The sequence below is a fragment of the Parasteatoda tepidariorum genome, chromosome 3 (genome assembly GCF_982258835.1).
Source record: "Parasteatoda tepidariorum strain Cologne lab strain chromosome 3, Ptep-v5.0, whole genome shotgun sequence".
NCBI classification, from domain to species: domain Eukaryota; kingdom Metazoa; phylum Arthropoda; class Arachnida; order Araneae; family Theridiidae; genus Parasteatoda; species Parasteatoda tepidariorum.
This window is the reverse complement of record NC_141757.1, coordinates 15,824,149-15,848,988: the sequence shown is the minus strand read 5'-3', so window position 1 is coordinate 15,848,988 and position 24,840 is coordinate 15,824,149. Positions and strand designations below refer to the sequence as shown.

General features: G+C 31.0%; 1 protein-coding gene across 3 annotated transcripts in view; it reads right to left on the bottom strand.

Moving 5' to 3' along the window:
• Positions 1-24,840, bottom strand: part of LOC107450135 (cell adhesion molecule Dscam1-like) — a 446,044-nt gene that overhangs the window by 344,930 nt on the left and 76,274 nt on the right. For all 3 annotated transcript variants that reach the window (XM_087158866.1, XM_087158865.1, XM_071186796.2), the window contains exon 2: positions 24,250-24,576. In XM_087158866.1, coding sequence (XP_087014992.1) covers positions 24,250-24,576 — 327 coding nt within the window. The remainder of the gene's footprint in view (positions 1-24,249; positions 24,577-24,840) is intronic.

Here is a 24,840-nt window from a genome sequence, read left to right as displayed (position 1 = left end):
CTCCAGTGATGTTTGAGTGAGCTATAGGTCAGGTTTACCGGGAAATTTGCTTTTCTTATGTTCTCAAATAGAGGGCAGTGAATCAGTATATGTTCCAGGTCATCTGTAACTTTGCAGTTATTGCATAGGGGAGATTTATTGTGAAACTTGGATTGGTATGTACCCTGGGTTCCGTGGTTTGTGATAAATTGGTTCAAGTAGAAATTTCCATAAATTTTACGGTAATTTACCCTCGGGATTAGATGGTGGGTATGCCTGCCCTGGTTTTGATCATTATCCCACATATTTTGCCAAAGATTTATATTTCGTTTGAACATCGATAACTTTACTGAACTTTTTGGTTTCTGGTCAAAGAGATCAATTTCGGGTCTTTGGCAGGCCAATTTCGCCTGACTGTCAGCCTCCTCGTTGCCGTGGTGTCCGACGTGAGCCTTAATCCAATGGATTATCATGTTTGATTTATATTGATCCTTTATCAGTTTAATTAAGCAATCGTTTTCCTCGGGGTTTGCCAGTGATTGTAATCCCGAAAGGGAATCGGAAAAAATATGAACATCTCTATTTAATTTGTTCTTAATTATCCAGTACATTGCCTGAAGAATCGCCCATAATTCTGCTTGAAAAACGGATGAGTAGTTATTAAGTCTATATGTATAACAATCTATTTGAATATCCCCATCGTACACCACGAAGGCGCATCCCACGCGGAATTCGTTATTATAAATTAATCTCGATCCATCTGTGTAGATCTCTATATCATTGCCTATTGGTGGATCAAAATTATAAGGAATAGAGATGAGCCCCGCAGGGTGTCTGGGCGTGATTTCCGGTTTTGTTATAACGTTATCGTTATGTAAATAAAGATTAGCCATATCGGAATTTGTCTGAATAATCAGCTCCAACGGAACCGTCCCAGCCAACACCTGAAGTGCTGATGTTGATGTGGTTCTATAAGCCCTAGTGATGCCCAATAAGGGTATTCTTTCGATCTTTTTAAGTTTATTAATGATTCTGACCTGATTTTTGAACCATACTTCAGACCCGTAAGAAATGATTTTAATTATACTGTTTTGATATATAAACTTACGTATTTCTGATGTGATCCCCCAATCTACCCCGGACAATCTTTTAAATTTAGCATAGAATGATAAAATTTTATCGTATAAACCATCAAGGTGCGGCAACCAGGAGAGCTGACAGTTTATCCGAAACCCAAGGTACATTATGGTGTCACTAATAGGAATATTTTGATTTTGAAGTTTTACTGTTGGTTTCCTCGTTATTTTCCTGGATTTTGGAAATACAATTGCTTGGGTTTTATTGACACTAAAATGGAGATTCTGTGTCTCTGCCCATGATTGATATTTCTTTAGAATATCTGTGGCTCTTGGTCCCAGTCTATTTACTATAGTTCCCGTTACCAGCACAAGAAAATCGTCGGCGAATGCGATGACGTATTCGTCCACTTGCCTCTCCTCTCTGAGTGCAACATCAGCTATTGTTAACCACAGTAATGGTCCCATGCTCGAGCCTTGTGGTACCCCAGTGGTGACGATATGCTCTATGGTAACTTCATCACTTGTATATATGACCTTCCTGTCTGTAAGAAAACTTTTAACCAGATGAAAGGTAGTGTGAGTACAATTAAATTTCAGTAGCTGGTTTAGTATTTTATGCCACCTCACAGTATCGAAGGCCCCCTTGATGTCCAAGGAGACCCCCAGTGTATATTCACCCTTTGTTTTCGCTTGCTCAATAATGTTAAGGAGTTGCTTAACCGCAGTTGTTGTGGCCCTATGCTTTCTGAAGCCATGTTGGTCTTCATGGAGTAAATTGTTCGATTCCAAAAAGTACGAGAGTCTGGAAGTGATCAACCTATCCAAAATCTTCCCCCAAACCGGGAGTAGAGAAATTGGTCTGTAACCGTCAGGTTGATCTAAATTTTTCCCCATTTTCGGAATCAGAATTAGTTTTGCTATTTTCCAAAAGCTTGGGAAGTAGCAGAGTTCTTGACATTTATTAAAGATCCCTAGCATCCAGTCTGGTGCTAATATATAGATTGCCTTAAAGACTTCCGGCGGTATGCCGTCGTAGCCTGGAGCCTTGTTATTCCTGATTTTATCAACAGCGTGTTTCAGCTCTGTCTGTGTAAAGAGCTGATCAATATTGCAATTCTTGGTATTCGGTAACTCTTCTTGCCTGTAAGTCTTGAAATGGTAATTAATGATTTCCTGAATGGTTTCTAGACTATTTACTGTCATGGTTCCATCTATTTTCCTTTGTGGTTTGAAAATCCTATTGTCAAAATTCTTGTTCTTGGCAATTTGGCATGAATGTCCAAAACACTCTTGTGTCGTTATATTTTGTAAATAACTTCTTAGTGGAGTTTCTTCGCGGAGTTTTCATCCGGTTTTAGGAGTTTACAATTGAGATTATAAAAGCAGGTACGGCTCAGAGGATAGAGCGTCCGCCTTCGAATGAGGGCTCGAATCCCACCCCAGCGATGTCTGCTTGATACGAATTCCGCATCCGGCTTGCACCGACCACAGTGCTGACGTGAAATAAGCTCAGCGGTAGACGGATCATGAGTTAGAGTCCCCTTGCCGTTAGGCTAACCATGAGAGGTTCTCGAGGGTGTCCTCTCCATGTAAGATATATGTGGGTTTGTTCCATCAAAAAGTCCTCCACGAAGGCAAATTTGTTCCAATATTTGATCCAGGACTTCTCTTGTTTTCTGGATTGAGTTCAAAATTACAAGGCTACGTATCTGAACATTAGTAGTCGTAAACCCAAAAATTGGGTCCGCTGTTCACCGACGGTTATTAAAAATTAAAAAAAATAACAATTCAGATTATAAATTAAAAATATAAAAGAAGCGTTTAATATTAATAAAATATAATCCATCTCATTACACAGCGAGGCTAAACAAATTATTCTTAATCGAGTGATTGTTATTAAATAATTATAAATACATTCTTATAAACTAACCTACCTTTTTTTTATATCTAGTTTGGACAATTTTAAACTATTGTTTAATGTTCAAATTTGACCAATTTTAAGTACCGTCCTTTTGACCGATTTAAGATCTTTCACCGTTGAACTAAGCCTATTCAACCAAATATTCTATACTTTTCAAAATATTAAATAGGTTTTAAAGACCTGTTTAAAAAAAGTGTTAGAGACTTTATCTAATGATCCGTTAAATACGTTTCGCAGCAATGTTTATTATTAATTAACTTATCAGTTCTCGTGCAGTTAAACGCTTGGGAACGTAACAAATTCTAAGTTTAAGAAAGAAAAGTTTCGTATGAAACGAAGACTTATCTCATTCGAGAACGAGGTAGAAAAGAAAGAAGGAAGGAAGAAAAAAAAACGTTCGAAATCACGTGATTCTCTGTCTTTTGTTTTGACGTCTGAGATCTCTTCGCCATAAGGGATACCCCGGAACAAACTTTTCTTTCGAAAGTTCTTATTCCAGTTGCGTGAGTGGGGAGTTTGATGAATAGAGCAAAACGGAGTGTGCACGAGAGCTCCCCCATGAGGAAAAACGGGAGGATTCTGCCATTTCCTTCTATGAATGACAGCTAGAGTTCGTGTTTGTCACTAAATGAGGACATAAAACTGTTCTATCGCCTGCACTTTTAGAAAAGTGCCTGATGATACTTCTGATCAATAACGTTTATTGTGAAAACGAGTGTATTTTCATTTTAATTCCAGACCTTTTGAATTAAAATTGTTACCTTACTTGTTTGGATGAGACTAGCTGTTCTCATTAAGGAGTTAATTAAATTAAATTATTGTTTTAGTTTCGGCATTTAGGGAGAGCAAGCCGAGATATTAAATAAATTACCTTAGTTTATAGTATTTTGTTACGATGTTAATTCGACACAAACAAAGCGTGTTATTTGTTTAAATAAAAGATTGTCAAACTTAAATTATTGTTTTAGTTTCGGCATTTATGAAGAGTAAGCGATATATTAAATAAATTACCTTTGTTTGTAGTATTTTGTTACGATGTTAATTCGACACAAACAAAGCGTGTTATTTGTTTAAATAAAAGATTGTCAAACTTAAATTATTGTTTTAGTTTCGGTATTTATGAAGAGTAAGCGATATATTAAATAAATTACCTTTGTTTGTAGTATTTTGTTACGATGTTAATTCGACACAAACAAAGCGTGTTATTTGTTTAAATAAAAGATTGTCAAACTTAAATTATTGTTTTAGTTTCGGTATTTATGAAGAGTAAGCGATATATTAAATAAATTACCTTTGTTTATAGTATTTTGTTACGATGCTAATTCGACACAAACAAGGCATGTTATTTGTTTAAATAAAAGATTGTCAAACTTAAATTATTGTTTTAGTTTCGGCATTTATGAAGAGTAAGCGATATATTAAATAAATTACCTTTGTTTGTAGTATTTTGTTACGATGTTAATTCGACACAAACAAAGCGTGTTATTTGTTTAAATAAAAGATTGTCAAACTTAAATTATTGTTTTAGTTTCGGTATTTATGAAGAGTAAGCGATATATTAAATAAATTACCTTTGTTTGTAGTATTTTGTTACGATGTTAATTCGACACAAACAAAGCGTGTTATTTGTTTAAATAAAAGATTGTCAAACTTAAATTATTGTTTTAGTTTCGGTATTTATGAAGAGTAAGCGATATATTAAATAAATTACCTTTGTTTATAGTATTTTGTTACGATGCTAATTCGACACAAACAAGGCATGTTATTTGTTTAAATAAAAGATTGTCAAACTTAAATTATTGTTTTAGTTTCGGCATTTATGAAGAGCAAATGGAGATATTAAATAAATTACTTTTCTTCACAGTGTTTTGTTTACGATGTTAAATAGACACAAACAAAACGTGTTATTTGTTTAAATAAAAGATTGTTGAACTTAAATTAGTTTAGTTAGAGAGCAGTGTACTTATACATTGCAAAAAATGCTTACTAGCATTTAACAAAACTTTCTTCGCTTTTGACGAAACTGTTTGCTGGTATATGCTTCCAGCGTACATTTCGTTAAAAATACTAAATTTCTGTCGTCCCTTCTTCGAGGAAACGAATTTCGTCAATAATGAGAAAATATTTCGTCATAGTATTTTTCCAAAAAAATTGTCGTATCATCTCATTTTTTTAATAATCACTTTACAGAGAGCCCAATATAGCGGGGTCAGTGTCAACTTAATAGCACAAAAAAACCAATAGAACTGATAGAGATAAACCCGAACTAAACCCGACCAACTAAACCCGAAGTGGGTTTCGAACACGGGATCCTCATGGAACGAGGCCAACTCTTTCTCGATATCAGTTGTATTTATTAATACGCAATTCAAATTTATAAAAAAAAAATACATAAAAAGCAGGAATACGTTTTTTTTATCGAAATAAGGGATTAAAAATTCCTTCAAAATTATTTTTACCTTTTTTTTAATTTTATAACCAGCGTTGAACAGTCAACCCAATTCTGAGTTTACAACAATCAATATTCACCACCGTAGCCGCGTAATTTTGAGCCCAACCTAGAAGACAAGGGAACTCCTGGATTAAGCACTTAAACGAACAAACCTTCGTGGAGGACTTTTAATGGAGCTAACCCGAATTTGCGTTACATAGTGAGGAGAACCACGAAACTCTCCCTCGGTTAGCTCAACGGCAAGAAGATTCTAATCCATGATCTTTTGAGGATAATTTTTACGTCAGTATTGTGGCATAAATTTCAAAACCTGATGTGTTGGAAAGATTTAAGTTTCGTCTAAAATACCTTTACAGGTCCAACAGATTTTTTTTATATACATATAAAAGAAAAACGTATTAACAATAAAACGTCTATTTCGCAGTATCTCAGAAACTGTATACGCTTTCCCCCTTGATTTTGATTCAAAGAACCGAACTAGAAAACATTTTTGTAGTGATAAGTTCTCAAACTAACAGTGAATAGACACACAATAATTGGCGTATAAATTGGACTTGAAGGCTATTCGTTTAAACAGTCTGTAAGGACAAGAATTAAATTAGATAAACATTCCGAATTGAAACTAATTAAACACAAACAAGGAAATGAACGACGTTTTGAGACTTGCTTAGCAGGTCACTAAAACTGTGACGGTTATTTTCTGTAACTAGTTAGGTATTGGAATTAACTAGTATCATTATATAATAACTGAAAATAATATGTGACATAGTTGTTCTGGTAGAAAAAAGTTTTTTTCTTGCATTTTTAAAACACGTGTTTTCACATTTGTCTGCCGAAATTTAAAACTCTTTTGTAAAATATTGTTATATAATATTAAGGTATTGTTGCAAGTCTCATTTTTTGTAATGGTTCATTATTAAAGAATGTAGTATATTTTTGTAATCGCATTGTTGCTTACTTATTTTTTGTAATGGTATATTATTATTGTATTGGTATTGTATTATTACTGTATTGGTATTGTATTATTATTGTATTATTACTGTATTGGTATTGTATTATTATTGCATTATTATTGTATTGTTATTGTATTGTTATTGTATTGTTATTGTTTTGTTATTGTATTGTTATTGTATTGTTATTGTATTGTTATTGTATTGTTATTGTATTGTTATTGTATTGTTATTGTATTGTTATTGTATTGTTATTGTATTGTTATTGTATTGTTATTGTATTGTTATTGTATTGTTATTCAATTGTTATTCAATTGTTATTCTATTGTTATTCTATTGTTATTCTATTGTTATTGTACTGTTATTCTATTGTTGTTGTATTGTTATTGAAATCGGTATATTACGTTGCCGTAACTTATTTTTTGTATTGGTATATTATTGTAATATTGTTGCGCAATTCATTTTCGTATTGATATATTATTAACGTATTTCTCAAAAACTCAATTTCCTTATTGGCTCCAATAATTTTTAACCTTGTTCTGAAGTTATTTACTCCCATGCAGTGTAAAATATTCCGGATCAAATTACGGCAAAAGTACCGGTACTCCGACGGTTACTGTAGAATCCATTTTTACAGTAAAATTTTATGGATCAAAAAAACCCTTATCGTAGCTCTCGTAGCTTATCGTAACTCTTATCGTATACTCTTAAAACTTTTAAAATATATCGTAGCTATTACAATAATTTAAAAATAACTGAATGACTGTAATTAATAAATGTTACTGTAAAAATTACTGTAAAAAATGAGTGCGCTAAAAATGGATTCTACATTAGAATGAATTTTACAAATTATGCACCTAGGGTGCTAGTAGGGGAGAGTGGGGTCAATTGTAACATTTTTTACTTAACTACTTTTAACTAACAAAAAATCCAATATATTATTAGTACTAATTGACAGACCAGTAAAGTAGATTATCCTCTACCAGAAGAAAAAATAAATACCTTATTTTAAATGTTATTATGTTAGTTATAAACAATTTTTGACAGTCGTGCACTTGTTACAATTGTCCCCACTTACGGGGTCAATTGTAACAGTTTATAAATTCTACTAAAACATAGTTAATTATACATATTATCATAGTTGTGATATATTTTTTTATTGATCAAAATATTAGTGATATTTTAGGAGTAAAAATAATAATGAGCAGAGACCTAAAGGGTTAAACTTATAATTTTAAGGGGTTAAAAATTTTAATTTATGCTGTGAAAGGTGACAAATAAAATAATGCACATGCAGCATAATATAAATGATATAGGGAACTATTGGTGGTTCTTAAAGAGCTAAGTAATGGTTTGTAAACATAAGATTATTTATTTTCAGCTGTTACAATCGTCCCTTTACTTATTGTTACAATCGTCCCCAAGACGCCATTTCAGCTTCATTTGTTAAAAACAATGCTAGTTAATTAACAAAACAAATCTTCTTTTTTTGAAATGTTAATTAAGGTGTCCACTTACATATTCGGTTAATAATTTTTATTTGTTTAAAAAAAATTACTTTGTCACAATATAATATTCTAATACCAAAAAAAGTAAGCATGAAAATATCTTTTGTGATGTAACTCTTTCAAAAGTACATAAAAATGGTTGCCAGCAGGGGTGTACATGTAGATTTATTAAATACTCCTTGTGCGGCACCTAGGAACCAAATCTAGAACCCGACACTTGAAATGTTTGCTCTGTTACAATCGCACCCTGTTACAATTGACCCCACTCTCCCCTACTTTTTGACCGTAATTTGATCGAGAAATTTTTTGAGTATATTTTTTCTTAAAAGTCTTTTTCCTGTCCCCAAAACCGATTACCCAGAGACAGAATATAAATGGAAGTAAATTTTTATACCACTAATTGTAGCTAAGAAGCCAATTTCATTTGATAAGTACACTTTTAATTGTTTAAAAGTGTACTTATCAAAAGAAAACCGCCTCTTTTTCAAAGGAGCTGTAAAACTCAAAAAACAGCATGGATTGTTTTGAAATATGAACCATCTACAAAATAAAACGTAAGCAAAGCTGCTCGAAATAAAATATTTTAATATCTCAAATAAATTAATTCGAGATTATTCTTCTTTTCCATATCGTATAAGAGGTTTATGAATGAAATAAAGAAGAATATCATTCTTTTAAAAAAAAGATATTTTAAGATCTTTAATAAATTAATTAGAAATTCTCCTTTTTGATATCATGAAAGAGGTTTATGATTAAAATAAAGAGAGAGAAAAAAATCACTTCGAAAAAATAAAAAGTATCCGCTTAGGGATATTCCAAACCGATCCTTAAAGCGTTTTGCAAAGGAATGAATTCCCTCTAATAAACAAGATAAATTCGAACTTTCTGTCTCTTTCACGATCCACCGGTTTTACACTCTTTTTCGCCAAATCCTCACCAAACGCGGAGTAATCAATCGAGGCACAAAATTCACAAGTCTATTTCCCCACACCGGTGGAGAATACTTACATCCCCCCAACAAAAGGTGAAAGTAATTTTTTCCACCCAAAGAAGCAAGAATAAAAAAACGAAAAAGAAAATAGAGGATATGCAAATATGGGAATGAGATTGCTGTTGAAGCTTTTTGGTCGAACGGAACCAAGTATTTCCCATGGAAGTTCCTTTTCTCAGAAGCTGCATGATAGATGATGGCAGAGGAAAAAAAAATTCTCTCTTTTTTCCTATTCCAACTTTTTTGGTAATAAGCACTAAGACTCTCCACAACCCTTTTATAGTGGTTCAAAAACTTTTCCTCTGGCAAATCAATGACTATTTGTTATGGAAAATCCCTCTCCTTTTTTCCCTTTTCTTCCCCAAAATAGCATACCCAGTCGACAAGGAGGGAAGTACATTACTTTACCTCACCTACTCAGATGGAGGCATGAGTTTTTTTTTTTTCTGGAGTAAGAGGATATAAATGCAATGGGGGAAAAAATCAAACAAAATAGGGACTTTTAGCGAGACAAAATGGATGGTAAAACAAGTTTTACGTCATTTGGGCGAGTCAGATGGTGGTTTAGAGCAATAACTCAAAAAGAATGGGCGATCTGTTTTTGATCTGGAATACTAGTGAGCATTTCAAAACATATTTTCCAATACAAGGTAATGTTTTCGAATCACTCAAAGGCTATAAAAAGCTTACCTTGTTTGCTTTGAAAATGAGATAATATTTTTTGAATTATTATTATTATTTTCGAGTAAATATTGTAATAGAGTTCAAGTTGACAAATACCATTGTAAAACTTGTTAAGTGTTTAATTAACAAAACAAAACCAAAATGTAGCAAACATGTTTACAAAGCAATGTAAATCACATATTATACTTTTATTTGCGTAGATAATGGAACAGCTACTATGGTAGTTGAAAAAAACCATAGTAGCCAAGATGTAAAACCTGTTGAGTGTTTAATTAACAAAACAAAACTTAAATGTAGGAAACATGATTACAAAGCAATGTAAACCACATATTATACTTTTTTTGCGTAGATAATGGAAAACTACTACGGTAGCTGACAAATACCATAGTAGCCAAGATGTAAAACTTGTTAAGTGTTTAATTAACAAAAAAAAACCAAAATGTAGCAAACATGTTTACAAAGCAATGTAAATCACATATTATACTTTTATTTGCGTAGATAATGGAACAGCTACTATGGTAGTTGAAAAAAAACATAGCCAAGATGTAAAACCTGTTAAGTGTTTAATTAACAAAACAAAACTTAAATGTAGGAAACATGATTACAAAGCAATGTAAACCACATATTATACTTTTTTGCGTAGTTAATGGAACAGCTCCCATGGTAGTTGACAAATACCATAATAGCCAAGATGTAAGACCTGTTAAGTGTTTAATTAACAAAACAAAAGCTAAATGTAGGAAACATAATTACAAACCAATAAATAAATCACATATTATACTTTTTTTTCGGAGATATTAGAATAGATAGATATACTTTCTTTTACGTAGATACTTGCTTTGTTGTCAAAAAGCTCAAGAGGCTTTGCTTTAGGAAAAATAAGATATGTTTTTTTTTTAAATTCATATTGTTTTTGTGTTTTTTTTTAAGATATTGTAATAGAAAAAACGTGAGCCGTGATGACTTAGGGGATAGAGCGTTCGCTTTCCAATGAGGTGAACCGGGTTCGAATCCAGCGATGGCTGGTCGATATGAATCCGTATCCGACTTGCACCGACCACAGTGCTGACGTGAAATATCCTCAGTGATAAACGGATCGTGTGTTAGAGTCCCTTCGCCGTCAGTCTAACCGTGGGAGGTTCTCGCGGTCTTACTCTCCATGTAACACAAATGCTGGTTAATTCCATCAAAAAGTCCTCCACGAAGGCTAATTTCACCCAATACTTTATCCAGGAGCTCCCTTATCTTCTGGATTGAGTTCAAAATTACAAGGATACAGTGTTCAACATTAGTAGTCGTAAACCCAAAAATTGTGTCAGCTGTTCAACGACAGCTGTAAAATAAAATAGAATAAACGTCGATAAATACTGGAGTAGACGTCAAAACATGACAAACGTAGGGATTATGGTTACAAATTGACTTACAATGCAAATTAACAATTTTTTTTCTTTCACAAAGCAATGAACATTTATCAAAGCGTTTGTTTATTTTAAAAATGAGCATAAATATAGTATTTAGGCACTTTCATAAATAATTTCATTTCTCATGAAAAAAAAGTAAGAAATTGGTAGTACAGCAGAAGTGTCCCTTTTCTTAGGCATTTGAATATAAATGAAAGGTTTTAACGTTTTGGTAAATGCCTAAGGCTTATAAATGTTTTAATATAGATTTATGAAGGAAAATATATCTTATGTATATGTTACCCGCAAAGTATGAAACGCCGGCATTATATATAATGCCTGACGTTTTTTGGCAAAGTATGAAATATGAGAAGTATTACATACTTTCCCTAGGCATTGTATATAATGCCTAAGCATTCTATATAATGCTGGATGCTATTTAGGCAAAGTATGAAATAAACGTCCTGATAAGGTTATTATGTAAATGATGTGCATGCTACTGTGAATAACTGAAATCGGTGGTTGTTAACTTTCACCGGTTAATGTTGACAATCACATAGTCGCTTTGGTGAATGCCCGAAATATTTATTACATCCGATTTGATATTAATTTATTCGTGGATATATAATTACATTTATTCGATATTTTAATACTTACTGACGATAGATTAGAAGAAACATCACGTTATTGCTAAAATTAATTTAACTAAAATTAATTCCTAACAAAATGTTTCGTATATTTGTAAAAAATATTTATAAAAAAATTTAAAAAATAAATAAATATGATGTTTGTAGGTGAATTTTTATTGCTCATATACTTTATCCTAGTAAATGTAAGTTTAGTTTTAACTTAAAATCACAAGAGGATAATATGCAAATAAGCCACGGTGGGTACGATAAAAAGAAACTGGTTAGTTGGACTTGGGTTACTGGATGTATTCTTGAAAAACAGACCGCGGTAGCCCAGTGATTAGAGAATAAGATTCTGGTCCGGGGGTGATGTAGTTTGATCCTTGACTTAGCTAAAATTCACCGAAACACGTGTTCGTGAAATCTGTGGAACCGAAAATGCTGTAGTCGGTCGCTGCGCATATAGGAATCTGGAGAAAATTTCTTTTTCCTTCAACTCTATGTCTAAATTGAGGAAGTGGCCTCACCATTGAGTGGTATTGCCATCGATACGTGGGATTCTGAGTTTAGACGTACGTTCACCTAAGCGGTGCTCTCTTGTCAAATGAAAGGCGTACCTTCCTGAATAAATTCGTAAAAGTTCAACGACTGACGAGTTCAGCTTGCCCAAGTGTCATTGAAAACAACAGCTTGTAAAACGGTAAATAGAACGAGAACAATCAAGTCATCGAAAAATATGATAATAAAAATCCCCTTCCTTTTATTTCACAGATTCAAATTAATGTAAGCAAACTGAAGGCTGAGTCATGTCTTAAAATCAAATGCTTTAAATAGGATAGAATATCACCAATTAATTGTTCTGAAATTTAAATGAGTTAAATAATATAACTATTGAATGAGTTCAGATAAAAAAGTGAGATAATTTTTTTTATCTAGTTAAAATTTAATTAAGTTTGCTACAATCAAAATTATAAATGGGGATGAGGTGTGCTGGTCTGAACTGTGTAATTCATTCCTAGAATACTTTTTCTGTCAAGCGTGTTTAAAACAAATTTATTTACTCGCCTTAGGCATTTGCTCATTTTTGTAATGCTTTCTGAATGCATTTTTTATGTATAAAAAAACAGTTTTTAAAAAAAGATATTCGAAATTCTTAAAAAGTGTTTACGTTACATACTGTTTTATTCAATATCGCATTATGTTACTGAACACAGATTTAAACTAAAATCTCCATTTTGTAAAAATAAATGAAGAAAAAAAGTATTCTATTCTTTGTTTATTATCAAACCTAAACATTAAACAAACTTTAACTTCTTTATTTAAAGGTCTTTTGTTATTTTAATTTATTTCAATTTCACTTTGGAAAAGAATATTGGATTAAATTTTTCATTTTAAATTTTGCATTGATTCAGTCGATTTAAAAAAACAAAATAAATAATGTTTATTTTATAAAATTTAATTAATACCATTGCTATAAATTGTGTATACTGCCTTAAAATTAAAATACCAGCATAAGCGACAAAGCATTCAAAATCAAGAATTTTATATAATTGGCACTTGAAATCCCCATACCCAAATGAGGCAAGATCAAGTATTTGTATAAATGCATCAAAAAAAATTTTTTTTAATTAACTCGAACTTAATGTAAGAACCGCGATGGTAGAATGTTCGCCTTCCAATGCGGCGAACCGGGTTCGAATCCCAGTGGATACGAGTTCCGCATCCGACTTGCACCGACCACAGTGCTGACGTTAAATATCCTCAGTGGTAGACGGATCACGGGTTAGAGTCCCCTTGCCGTCAGGCTAACCGTGAGAGGTTCTCGTGGTTTTCCTCTCCATGTAACGCAAATGCGGGTTAGCCCAACACCTCCTAGAAGAAGAAAGGCCTCAGCACGGATCAATTTAGTAGTCCGATGTGACGAAGTTAACTGCGCAGTAGACGAAAAATAAGAAAGATGTCATTACGATAGGGGTACTAAGCTGCGCAGTGGTTGAAAATACAAAATATGTCATTACATTTGGACTACTAAGGGATATTTATGGTAACCCGTGCTGAGGCCTGTTCTTTCTAGGAGGTGTTGGTTAGCCCCATCAAAAAGTCCTCCACGAAGGCAAAATTTCTCCCAATACTCGATCCAGGAGTTTCCTTGTCTTCTGGATTGGGTTCAAAATTGCAAGGCTACGGACCCATAAAATTAGGTGGGTTGTACAACGACGGTTACAAAAAAAATATTTAAAAAAAATAACTTAATATAATTCGCTTTTTAAATTAAGTAAATCTAAATTTAGTTTTAGTACTAGTAATCTTGTTTTGACGTAATAATTAAGAAACCAATTTCATAGAAGAAAAAAAACGATTTTATATTTTTCTAAAGTTTCAATTTTTTAACAAGTGGGTGAAATAATACCGCTATCATGGTTATATGATTTGAAAATGCATTTTATTCGCAGAATATTCGGTTTAAATATTAACTTTCTTAATATTTTTAAAAATGGAATTTTCAAGGCAATTAATCAAAAAGATTGCATAGCCAGAATTTTTAAGACGAAAGTATCATTTATCAAATGTAAAAAAAGAAAGTGTGTAATATGTATTCATCTTGTGTTATAATTGACTCCTTCGTTATTTCTTTTACCGAAGTTATTAATTTAGAGTATATTTATATATTTCGCCTCATATACTGAGATTAAAGTTTAGAAATAACATTTTACACAAGAATATAACATTTTTGAATCATCATTTTCTTTCGAAGTAAGTCGCATTAATGACGATTGTAATTTTCTGGTTGTTTGTAAAAACTGAAAGCGAGTTAATTACCTTTTAATGACGGCAAAACAATGCCTGGGATATAAGACAAAAAATGAATTAAGGGTCTTTAATCATTTAATTGCTTTTAGTATCTTATGTCAACGAGACAGTTTTGTCCGTACTTAATTACAGATTTAGTTAAAAAATAGTTGTTAAGTTACTTCAGTTTTTGAAGTTATACTTCTTATGCGACTTCCAACAAGGTTGCGTTAAGCGTTTAACGCTACATTTTTATTGGCCGGGAAATCACGTGGTAGGATCCAGTTTTCCCTCGTTCATTTCCATATTGTTTTGGTTCTCACTAGCATAAAAATAATAAAAGTATTGCTTTTCTATAAATATTTTTTTAGTTTGTTTTGATACACAAATAATTTAATAGGGTAGTATTTTTTATTTCCAAATTTAGTGGATAACAATTATACAAAATGAGTGAAAACAATATCACGGAGAATGCGACGGATTTAAGGTTATGTCAAGGTACGTCTCTTGTGAATATCAATTGATTGTTCTGTTTTCTCTTCTGAAATTACATTATGACGCATTCACATGCATTATTAATACAAATACATTTTCCATGGCGAGACGATGAGGCAACCATAAGCACTTCTACTGGTTCAAAAGGTCCACGAGGGAAAAATGCACAATATTACCGTTATTACAGAGCACGGAAGCGAGCGGAGCAGGAAAAAGTGTCGTTGAATAGAACTAGTGATCCTTTTACGACTGCTGATTCTTCTACAATTAACGTCGCAGGTTGCGAAGTTTAACTTTTTCCGCGTGGAGGGACTCCACGCACTATTTTTTTCCTTTTAATAAATGTATCACAGTGTTTATTTTAATTATAATTTTGGTTTTATTGTTGAGATAAAACGACATTTTTATGAAATGAGTATTTTTGAGGAAAGAAAAGTGGTGTTATATATAGTGAAACCTCCCGGGAGCGACTACTCTCTGTTCCGCAGTAAAGTGATCGTTAATGGAGGGTGGTCGTTATTCAGGGGTTACCTCCATTGACAAATGGAGGTAACCCCTACAATTATTAAACAAGATTCATAAAAATTGAGACTGACATGGTGGAGGATCACTCCTCTAAAAGTATGTTTTTCCTTTGCATGTTTTCTTTCTCTATACCAGGGGTTTCCAACTGGCGGCCCGGGGGCCACATCCGGCCCGCGAAGCCTTTTTTTGTGGCCCGCAAACTAAAATATATTAGTTGTAATTTTTTCGCGAACAATTTTCGTAAAAAATCAATATGGGTTTAAAATACTTTTCTCGTTAATAAAAACCTAATTTCTTCGTTTCTGTGAAATTTAGCATACCAACGGTGCAAAAAAAATTTTTCCTCAGGTTTTGCACCCAGGAAAATATTTATTCAAATGCAAAAATAATCATGTATGTAGCGCTATTTTATTTCATTTTTTGTATTTTGTGAATATAATTTAGCATGTGCGTATCAGAAATTTTCTCGAAGAAATTATCCGATTTAACTTTTTGAAACCACTCACTCATTTTGGAAGAAAATATTTACACACACATTTGTAAATTTTAAATGTAAATATCTATTCTCTGGTGGTTGCAGCAGACAAATCTCAATTTTCTCATTGAATATTTTGTGCGCTACTATGTAAGTTTTAATACCAACCTTTTTAAAGTTTTATATCTTAACAATTAGATATCTTTTGCACATTATTTGTTTAATACATAGGTGCACATTAAAGTTATTGTAGCCCGAATTTTTATTATTTATTTAATATTTTTAAAAATCTATTTCTTATTTTAATTTGTAATTCAGTATTTTTGTTTTGTACAACTTATTAAAAATCTGACAGTAATATTTAATGTTCTTTCAAACATAAAAAAGTCCTTCATAAAATTTTAATGAAGTTGTGGCCCGCCATTTAATTTCTGTTTCTAATTGTGGCCCGCGGCCTCATGTAAGTTGGAAACCCCTGCTCTATACCATCAAAGTTTAGTTTTCGAACGATTATTGTAAGGTATTACCAGTTGTAATTAAATTTCACCTTATGATTCAAAATAAAATTTATGGAAAACACCTGATCATTTTGAGCTTTCTTTTGAAAAGTACAAAAACTACTTAGAAAATTGCTTGAAACTTTTTAAATTTTTAAGCTATTCAAATCAAATTTTATTTATTAGTTGCCAAGTATTAATTATTATTATTACTAATTATTATTATTAATTATTATTATTATTACAAATTATTATTATTAATTATTATTACAAATGTTAATATTACACTACAAATTTGGAAAATTTTTTTTTCAATGTTTGCAGTGCATGCACAGTATAAAATAACTAGCTTAAATACTCATAACTAGCACAGTTTCAAACGAATTTTTTAAAAATTTTAAATTTTTGTAATTATTGCTAAAATGCTCCAAAAATTTTGTTTAATTCCATTTATTATCTATAAAATTATAATAAAAAAACGCAAAGGGAAAAAATAATTTCTTTTTTAGAAAAATTTCCATATTTTTATAAATATTTACTCAAAGTTTACGCAATTTTATGCAGTTATTAAAAATAAAAACTAAAGTAATCATACAAGTCACAAACTCATTGCTTGATTTTCTAACATAGGGTGTTCAAAGATACTCGTTTTCATCCGTAATTTACTGTAGGTCTCTCAAAACTCTGAAAGCTTTAAATTGTATTGCTAAGTATGAAAAATCGCATTAATTAAATATCTCTAAAATTACAAAATTATCCTTCAAGTTTTTCCTGAGAAATTTAAAACAATGTCAAAAACTGAAAGTGACTCTTCCATTATTGTAGGGTAGTGTACTTCTTTTATGAAAAAATAATTTTTAATTCTTCTTGTACAATATACAATGTGAAAAATTTCGGATCAAATTACGGTGAAAAATACCGGCACTTAGGATATTAGTGCTTTTTACCGTAAAATTCATTTATACCGGAAAGTGTTACGGAAACAGAATCTGATATGCCATAATTCTTACCTTAATTACAATAAAATGAAACACTTTTATTAAATATTACTGCAAAATTTACGGTATAATATTTTACGTTAAAATGGATTTTACGAATGATGCACCCAAAGTGCCTGCACTTTGTATCGTAGTTTAATCCGAAATATTTTATGATGCACACGTTCCTCAAAAGTTAAGCTGTTATTTATGATTATACTTTTTTATCTGTTGTATTTTATTATACTTTTGAAGATGTTATATTTTCGTAATGTATAATCAAAGGCGGAGAATACTGATTGTTTAATATTGAAGCAGAAAGATTTAATATCGAAGTAAATATTTAAATTTGAAGTAAATAACAGTAAAATAATTTATATTCCAGAATTTTCAGAAACCAATTTTCCAAGATTTTGCTTTTAAAATTCTAAAAAATAAAAAAAAATTGACACAATTAACTAACTTCTATCGCTAATTACTTTATATCACATAACTACAAATGTAAATCCTCATTACCTTTTGTGATAATCTATGTATTTTCAGTAAACGAAAATATTATGTGCCCTCTTTTCCTCTTCATCACTTCTTTCACCATATATGTTATTATATGGAGCAGCAATCCCTCAGTTAAAGTACTAAACTGTCTTGATTGGGATTCAAGTTGAGTTGAGTTGAATGTAGGGTTTAATGGCACAAGGTCCAAAAAAGGACATGCTGCGCCATTGATTGGAATTCAATCCCCAGGGCAGTTTGAAGCCTACTCGAACTTAGATAGATGGACATCAACTTGTCCAGGAAGTAAAGATGATCTGTACAGAAATATGACCACATTACCACAATCAGTAGGGGAACCTTATCCTCCATGACACCAAGGCTCACAAAGGGCTGTTGCGATAATGTTTTGCCTTTTCGTACCATCATATTACACGTTAAAATTATAACCTGCACTAAAATTAGTTGCAATTTCATCAAAACTGTCAAAAATCTATTTGGAAGTTTGAATAATAGATTTAAGATTTTTTTTTTATTTAATAGAAGATAAAATAAGAAAAAAAGTCACTTAATATAGAATTTGTGTTTGATTTGTGTTCGAAATTTATTTCAAAACGCAATAAATTTAATGATCTTACATAAACACTTTTGCGTTATGTTATTTCACGATCAGACATTTATTGTATAGTATTCTTTTCTTTCAGTGTTTAAAATTTTTTTTAATCTCATTTGTTTTATGTATTGAAATTCACGATGATTAATTCTGGAAGAATTTCCATTTCATTTATAATTTATTAATTAATTTGAATATCTTATTGAAAAAGTTAAATTCAAATCAAATGTTATTTCATGATCAAGTATTGCAGTATATTTTATTTTTCTCATAATAGATTGCGATTTTATTTTCCAATTTTATTAACAATTGTTAGATAAAAAATATCTACTTCACAAAAGTTTCAGTTCGAAAACGAGTTAAAATACGAGATAATTAAAGACAAAAACTATTGTATACAAAATCAAATAATTTTGACTGTTCCGATTTATCAAAAGAAGACATTCATTTTCTCACAAAACCTAATGTGTTAATTATAATTATTTTCCCTCAAATGCGAACAACAAATAACTCCCCGCCATTCTAATAAATGCTTAATTTTTCCTCCCATGAAAGAATGTGTTTCAACATGTTCTGCGCGCTTTAATCACACCTTCCAAACTTTTCCTTTGACGAAACCGAGTTGATATTTTGCACTGATAGTTTCTCTTAAGCATCCTGTGGCAACACGTGACCTGGATGAGAGATTAACAATCACAATGAAATCTGCGGCAGTTAAATTGCAATTAGGTACCCTTCTGCTTGAACTTGGCGAGAAAACTTGGATCGCGCCAGCCTCCTTGTTGAGATCGGCAGTTTCAATAACCATTAATCTCCCAGACGGTATAGGTACAGAAATGATGTTTATTTTGCCAGCTTTCAAACAGAAGTGAGTAAATTATCTCTCCCTCATGAAAACGGGTAATTTAAGAAATTATGATTGATTAACATAAAATACTTTTGTCTACTGGAAAAGAACAGTCCTATGTAGTTATAAGAAAGAATTTAAGCATATTTTAATCAAAACAACATGGGTTATTACAGCCACTGGGCATGTGACATGCGAAAAATTAGCTGAATGGGTCAATGTTAAAAGGGGGTATGTTACAAATCTACACTTCCGAGAAGAAAAAAAATTGTGGAAAGATTGTTTTTATTACTTCCTAATTGTTGGATTCTCTTCTTTAGGCAGTCTAGAAAATGACTGGGTATTTGATAATCGGTAATTGATATTCCAAAACTGACTAAAAACATATTTTCGTAAATCTGTTACATACCTCCTTTTAACATTGACAGCTTCAATTAGCTTTTTTCCCCACGTGCGTTGCAAAAAACAACGTGCTCTACCGTTTGCCGTTTTCGTTAACAGAATCGGTAGCTATAGCGTTGATTATACGATTTAACGCTGTAGGATACTTTTAAGTCTTAAGTTTGACGTCCAAAAATCCACAATTATCTAGTATTTTAAGAGGTGTGCAAGAAATCGAAACCTGTATCAATGGACCCACATTTGTGCAATTTGAATTAAACCCACATTTGTACAATTTGATGAAAATAGCGCGTATCCTTACACAACCGTATCATAAACCAGCAAATCCACACAAAACCTTATGATGTATACTTTCCGAATCAACGATAGAAATCAATTATTTTTTTTACAAAAACCCGCGTTTTCAATGAAAATTTATTCTTGTTTGATTTTTAAAGCAGCCTGCATTATGCTAAATATAACACCTTGAGGCCTGAGTGAGATTGTGAACTGTCTTTCTTTTACCAACTTGGAGTTCAGGATTTTTATTTTAATTTTTGGCTTTTGATTTTAGATTTTTTCTTATTTTTTGTTCTGAAATGACATTTGACGGTATAATATAACTATGCAGTACGATAACTTTTAAGGAAAAGATAGGTAGAAACTATCGGCTTCGTTTTGCGAAATTGAATGAAATAGCTTTGAATACTTTTTAGAAATCTTTCGTAGTTTCTTTTTTCTTTCTTTCAAAAGCTGATGTGAATCATTTGACTCTTATCTCCAGAAGTTAAGCAAACATCAGGTAGCACACAATTTAATGTTATGTATTATACGAAGATATTTTTTTAAAGAAAATAAAGGATTCTCGTTACGAAATTGGGAGACATAATTTTTAAGAATTTTTAGGACTCATAAGCAAAATTCATTAAAATCTGATGATGTTAATTGGAACCATTTGACGCATAGTTTAATGTTGTGTCTTAAACGTAGATAAATATAAAATAAAATGTATGGTAAATAAAAGATTCGCTTTATAAAATTGAAGGAAATAACGTTTAATAACCTTAAGAACTCATGCGCAAATATTAAAAGCTAATAAGGATGATTTGAAACATTTAGCTCTTCTTCTGAAACTTTAAAGTAATTCTCATGTTGCTCACAATGTATTCGGGGATTACAATTTGCCTTATGAGGGTACTAAAATTAAGTTCATTAATTTCTGATATTCCATAAGTATTTTTTTAAGTTACACAATATGTTAAGTTAAATTTTAAAGTTATGCTCATCTAGCTCACAATGTATTTGGGGATAAAAATATGCTTTATGAGGGTTCTCTTTATAATTAAGTTCATTAAATTCTGATATTCAATAAGTATTCTTTTAAGATACAAAAAATGATAAAATTTGCTTTATGAGAGTTCTCATCATATTTAAGTTCATTAAATTCTGATATTCAATAAGTATTCTTTTAAGTTACAAAATAAGTTAAGTTACATTTTAAAGTTATGCTCATCTTGCTCACAATGTATTCGGGGATAAAAATTTGCTTTATGAGGGTTCTCTTTATAATTAAGTCATTAAATTCTGATATTCAATAAGTATTCTTTTAAGATACAAAATAAGCTAAGTTAAATTTTAAAGTTATGCTCATCTTGTTCACAATGTATTCGGGGATTAAAATTTGCTTTATGAGCATTCTCTTTTAAATTAAGTTCATTAATTTCTGATATTCAATAAGTATTCTTTTAAATTGCTTCATGAGGGTTCTCTTTAAAATTAAGTTCATTAAATTCTGATATTCAATAAGTATTCTTTTAAGTTACAAAATAAGTTAAGTTACATTTTAAAGTTATGCTCATCTTGCTCACAATGTATTCGGGGATAAAAATTTGCTTTATGAGGGTTCTCTTTATAATTAAGTCATTAAATTCTGATATTCAATAAGTATTCTTTTAAGATACAAAATAAACTAAGTTAAATTTTAAAGTTATGCTCATCTTGTTCACAATGTATTCGGGGATTAAAATTTGCTTTATGAGCATTCTCTTTTAAATTAAGTTCATTAATTTCTGATATTCAATAAGTATTCTTTTAAATTGCTTCATGAGGGTTCTCTTTAAAATTAAGTTCATTAATTTCTGATATTCAATAAGTATTCTTTTAAGTTACAAAATAAGTTAAATTTTAAAGTTATGCTTATCTTGGGCACAATGTATTCGGGGAATAAAATTTGCTTTATGAGGATTCTCTTTATAAAATTAAGTTCATTAAATTCTGTGATCAATAAGTATTCTTTTAAGTTACAAAATAAGTTAAGTTGAATTTTAAAGTTATGCTCATCTTGCTCACAATGTATTCGGGGAATAAAATTTGCTTTGTGAGGGTTCTCTTTATAAAATTAAGTTCATTAAATTCTGATATGCAATGAGTATTCTTTTGAGTTAAACAAAAAATAGGTCACCATCCATAATAATCAGTATTTTGCATTTTATACAGAAATAAAAACTAAATTTAAAAACATAGATGAATAGTTCCTTCTTCAAAACTATTCATAAATATGGACTTATGAAAAATGTATCATTCCTTTCTCTCGCACTCTGAACAGAAAATTTTTAAAAAAAAGAAGAAAAAAACTGATTTAAAATAGATACAGTAGGGGTTGCGTTATAGATTTCTGGAGAATAAATATACTCCAAAAGAGAACACAGCAGTGGAATAAAAATATTTCGCTCCATCAGAATAAAAACATTTATTTACTTTTTTATTGAATATGAGATGTTGAATATATATGCAGTAAAATATTGACTGAAACAAAAAGTAAATTTAAATAAATGCTCCTCTGGCTACGTTATAATACAATAACGAGATCAACTACGTAAGAATAAATGCCTTATAAGATAATCAGATATAAAATGTAAGGAATGCCGATACAAAGAGTAAAAAAGGCATTTGAAGAAATGGAAAGTGTGCTGCGATTATTTGCTTATGTTGAGATATTTTGATGCGCTACAACATTCCTTCAATACCATTTATAAATATATGTTTCTTGACTTAAAACTGAAAACAAATTGTAAGAAATTTTAAATTTATTCAAAGGGAATATTTCCGCAAACGTGAGCTTTTTCGAATTAAATGTAGTACGACTTTCGTAAATTTATATCTGAATAGAAAGTGCTCGAGTTACTCCAAGCGGTAATCATATAGATTTGGTATGAATAAAAATAATTCTGAGTTGTATTTGTGATGTGATATAAATTTTCGATAAGTTTTACTAGAAACAGAAAGAAATATATCTGACTTATTTAAATATATTTTTATGGTTAATATATATATTTGACACACTTAAAAATATTTGACATATAAATATTTGTATTGTGTATGGATATTGAATGTGTTTGAAAAATGACTCTTTTGGTTATACCAGCTCAATTCATTTATATTACAAGATACATTATTCATATCAGAAATAAAAAAAATGGATGCAGGCAAGTGAATTTTAATAAATATATTTCTTTTTTGTAGAAAAAGATGGTTAAAAATGTAAAAAGATTGCGATTTTTTTTATTGCATTTTTCAAGTACATTTGTTCCAAGAAAAAAAAAGCTTTTTGGCTTGAACTTAAATAACTATTCGTTTTTTTTATTCTTTTTTAAAAACCTAAACGTCTAAAAAATTTTAACTGCTAATTAAAAAAAATATAACCGATTAACCCACGTATTTAACTGGAATCTAAGCGTCATCGTTTTAAGTTAAAAAACGCGAACTACTTTGGCGATAAAGTTTTAAATTTTTGTTAAAATTTTTTATGCATGTATAATGTACAATGCGCCAAAAAAGAGCACTCTTAATGACTTTTGATCTAATGATCGGATCTTCACATTCTAGTACTCATTCTTAATGGTTCGAGTGGGTGACCTCAAATATGCTAAAAAATAAGTGCAGATGATATTTTAAGTTACTAAATCAAAAACAAAAAATTTCTGAATAAAAGTACTTTTTTTTCAGACGGAAGTAGCAAGTTTTCTTCCATTAGCACAAGTAACACAGATACACAGAGGTTTTGAGATAAAAAGCTGAAAAGATGGGTGATACTTTTTTGCCGAATCTAAATTACCATAACTTCTGCTCTATTTGAAATACAAACAAATTTCAAGTAGCTTTGGAGACATAAAATTGAATTTATTCATATAATTTGCGTAATTCATTTAATATTGTTCGGTATACACAATTTTTTTCATAATTTGAATTGGAATTTATGTACATTTAAATGAAAATATAAAAAAAATGTGTAAAATTGGTCGAATAGTTCTTAAGAAATAAAAAAAAATTAAAAATAGGACTTTTTTTTAGATTTCGTAATTTAATCAATGCCAACATATATCATTATATTTGATGTGAATTCTTAGAGTCATTAAGGTTGGTACTTTGTGATTATAAGAAGAAAAGTTATTCACTTTGTTTTTCTTTGGTTCACTGGACGTCACTTTCGTACAATTTTACAGTTTTAAAACCATTTAAATAATTTTAATAATCAATCAAATATAAAAATATGATTAACACTTACTTCCTTTGACTCTAACATCTCTGCTTCCGATGGACCCAACCGAGTTGCTGGCGATACACCTGTAATCTGTCACGTGAATGTCCGGTCTTTGATCTTCGGCCCTGAAAGGTGGAAACACAAGAGATCCGTCAGGCCGGACATGCCTTAATCCAGCAACGTCCGAAATAAAACTACCGTCCAGAGCATGTGCCCACCTAATCGTCGGTGGTGGTATTCCTTCTGCAGAGCACGGAATGACAGTTCCTGTTGCGTTTGAAAACTCCACTTTGTTGGGAGGTTCGTAAGTGAACACGGGACCTTTGCGGTCTTGGTTTGTTCCGATAGAGGCTGAAATAAAGGAGGGAAAATTCATCAATGAAGAAATATATTTGTTCAACAAAATATCAATGCAACAATATATGGTGATTCTATGTAATTCTATTTCTGTATACGTATTGCAAAAATACATCTGGCCTAAATGATCCCCCCCCCTTTCCAAAGATCTGTTTATTTACAAGTATATGACGTACAAAGACGGGTGATGCATGGAAAGATACAGTAACTCACCATGTGTCTGGTACAGAATACAAATGTGTGCACCCCGGATCACCT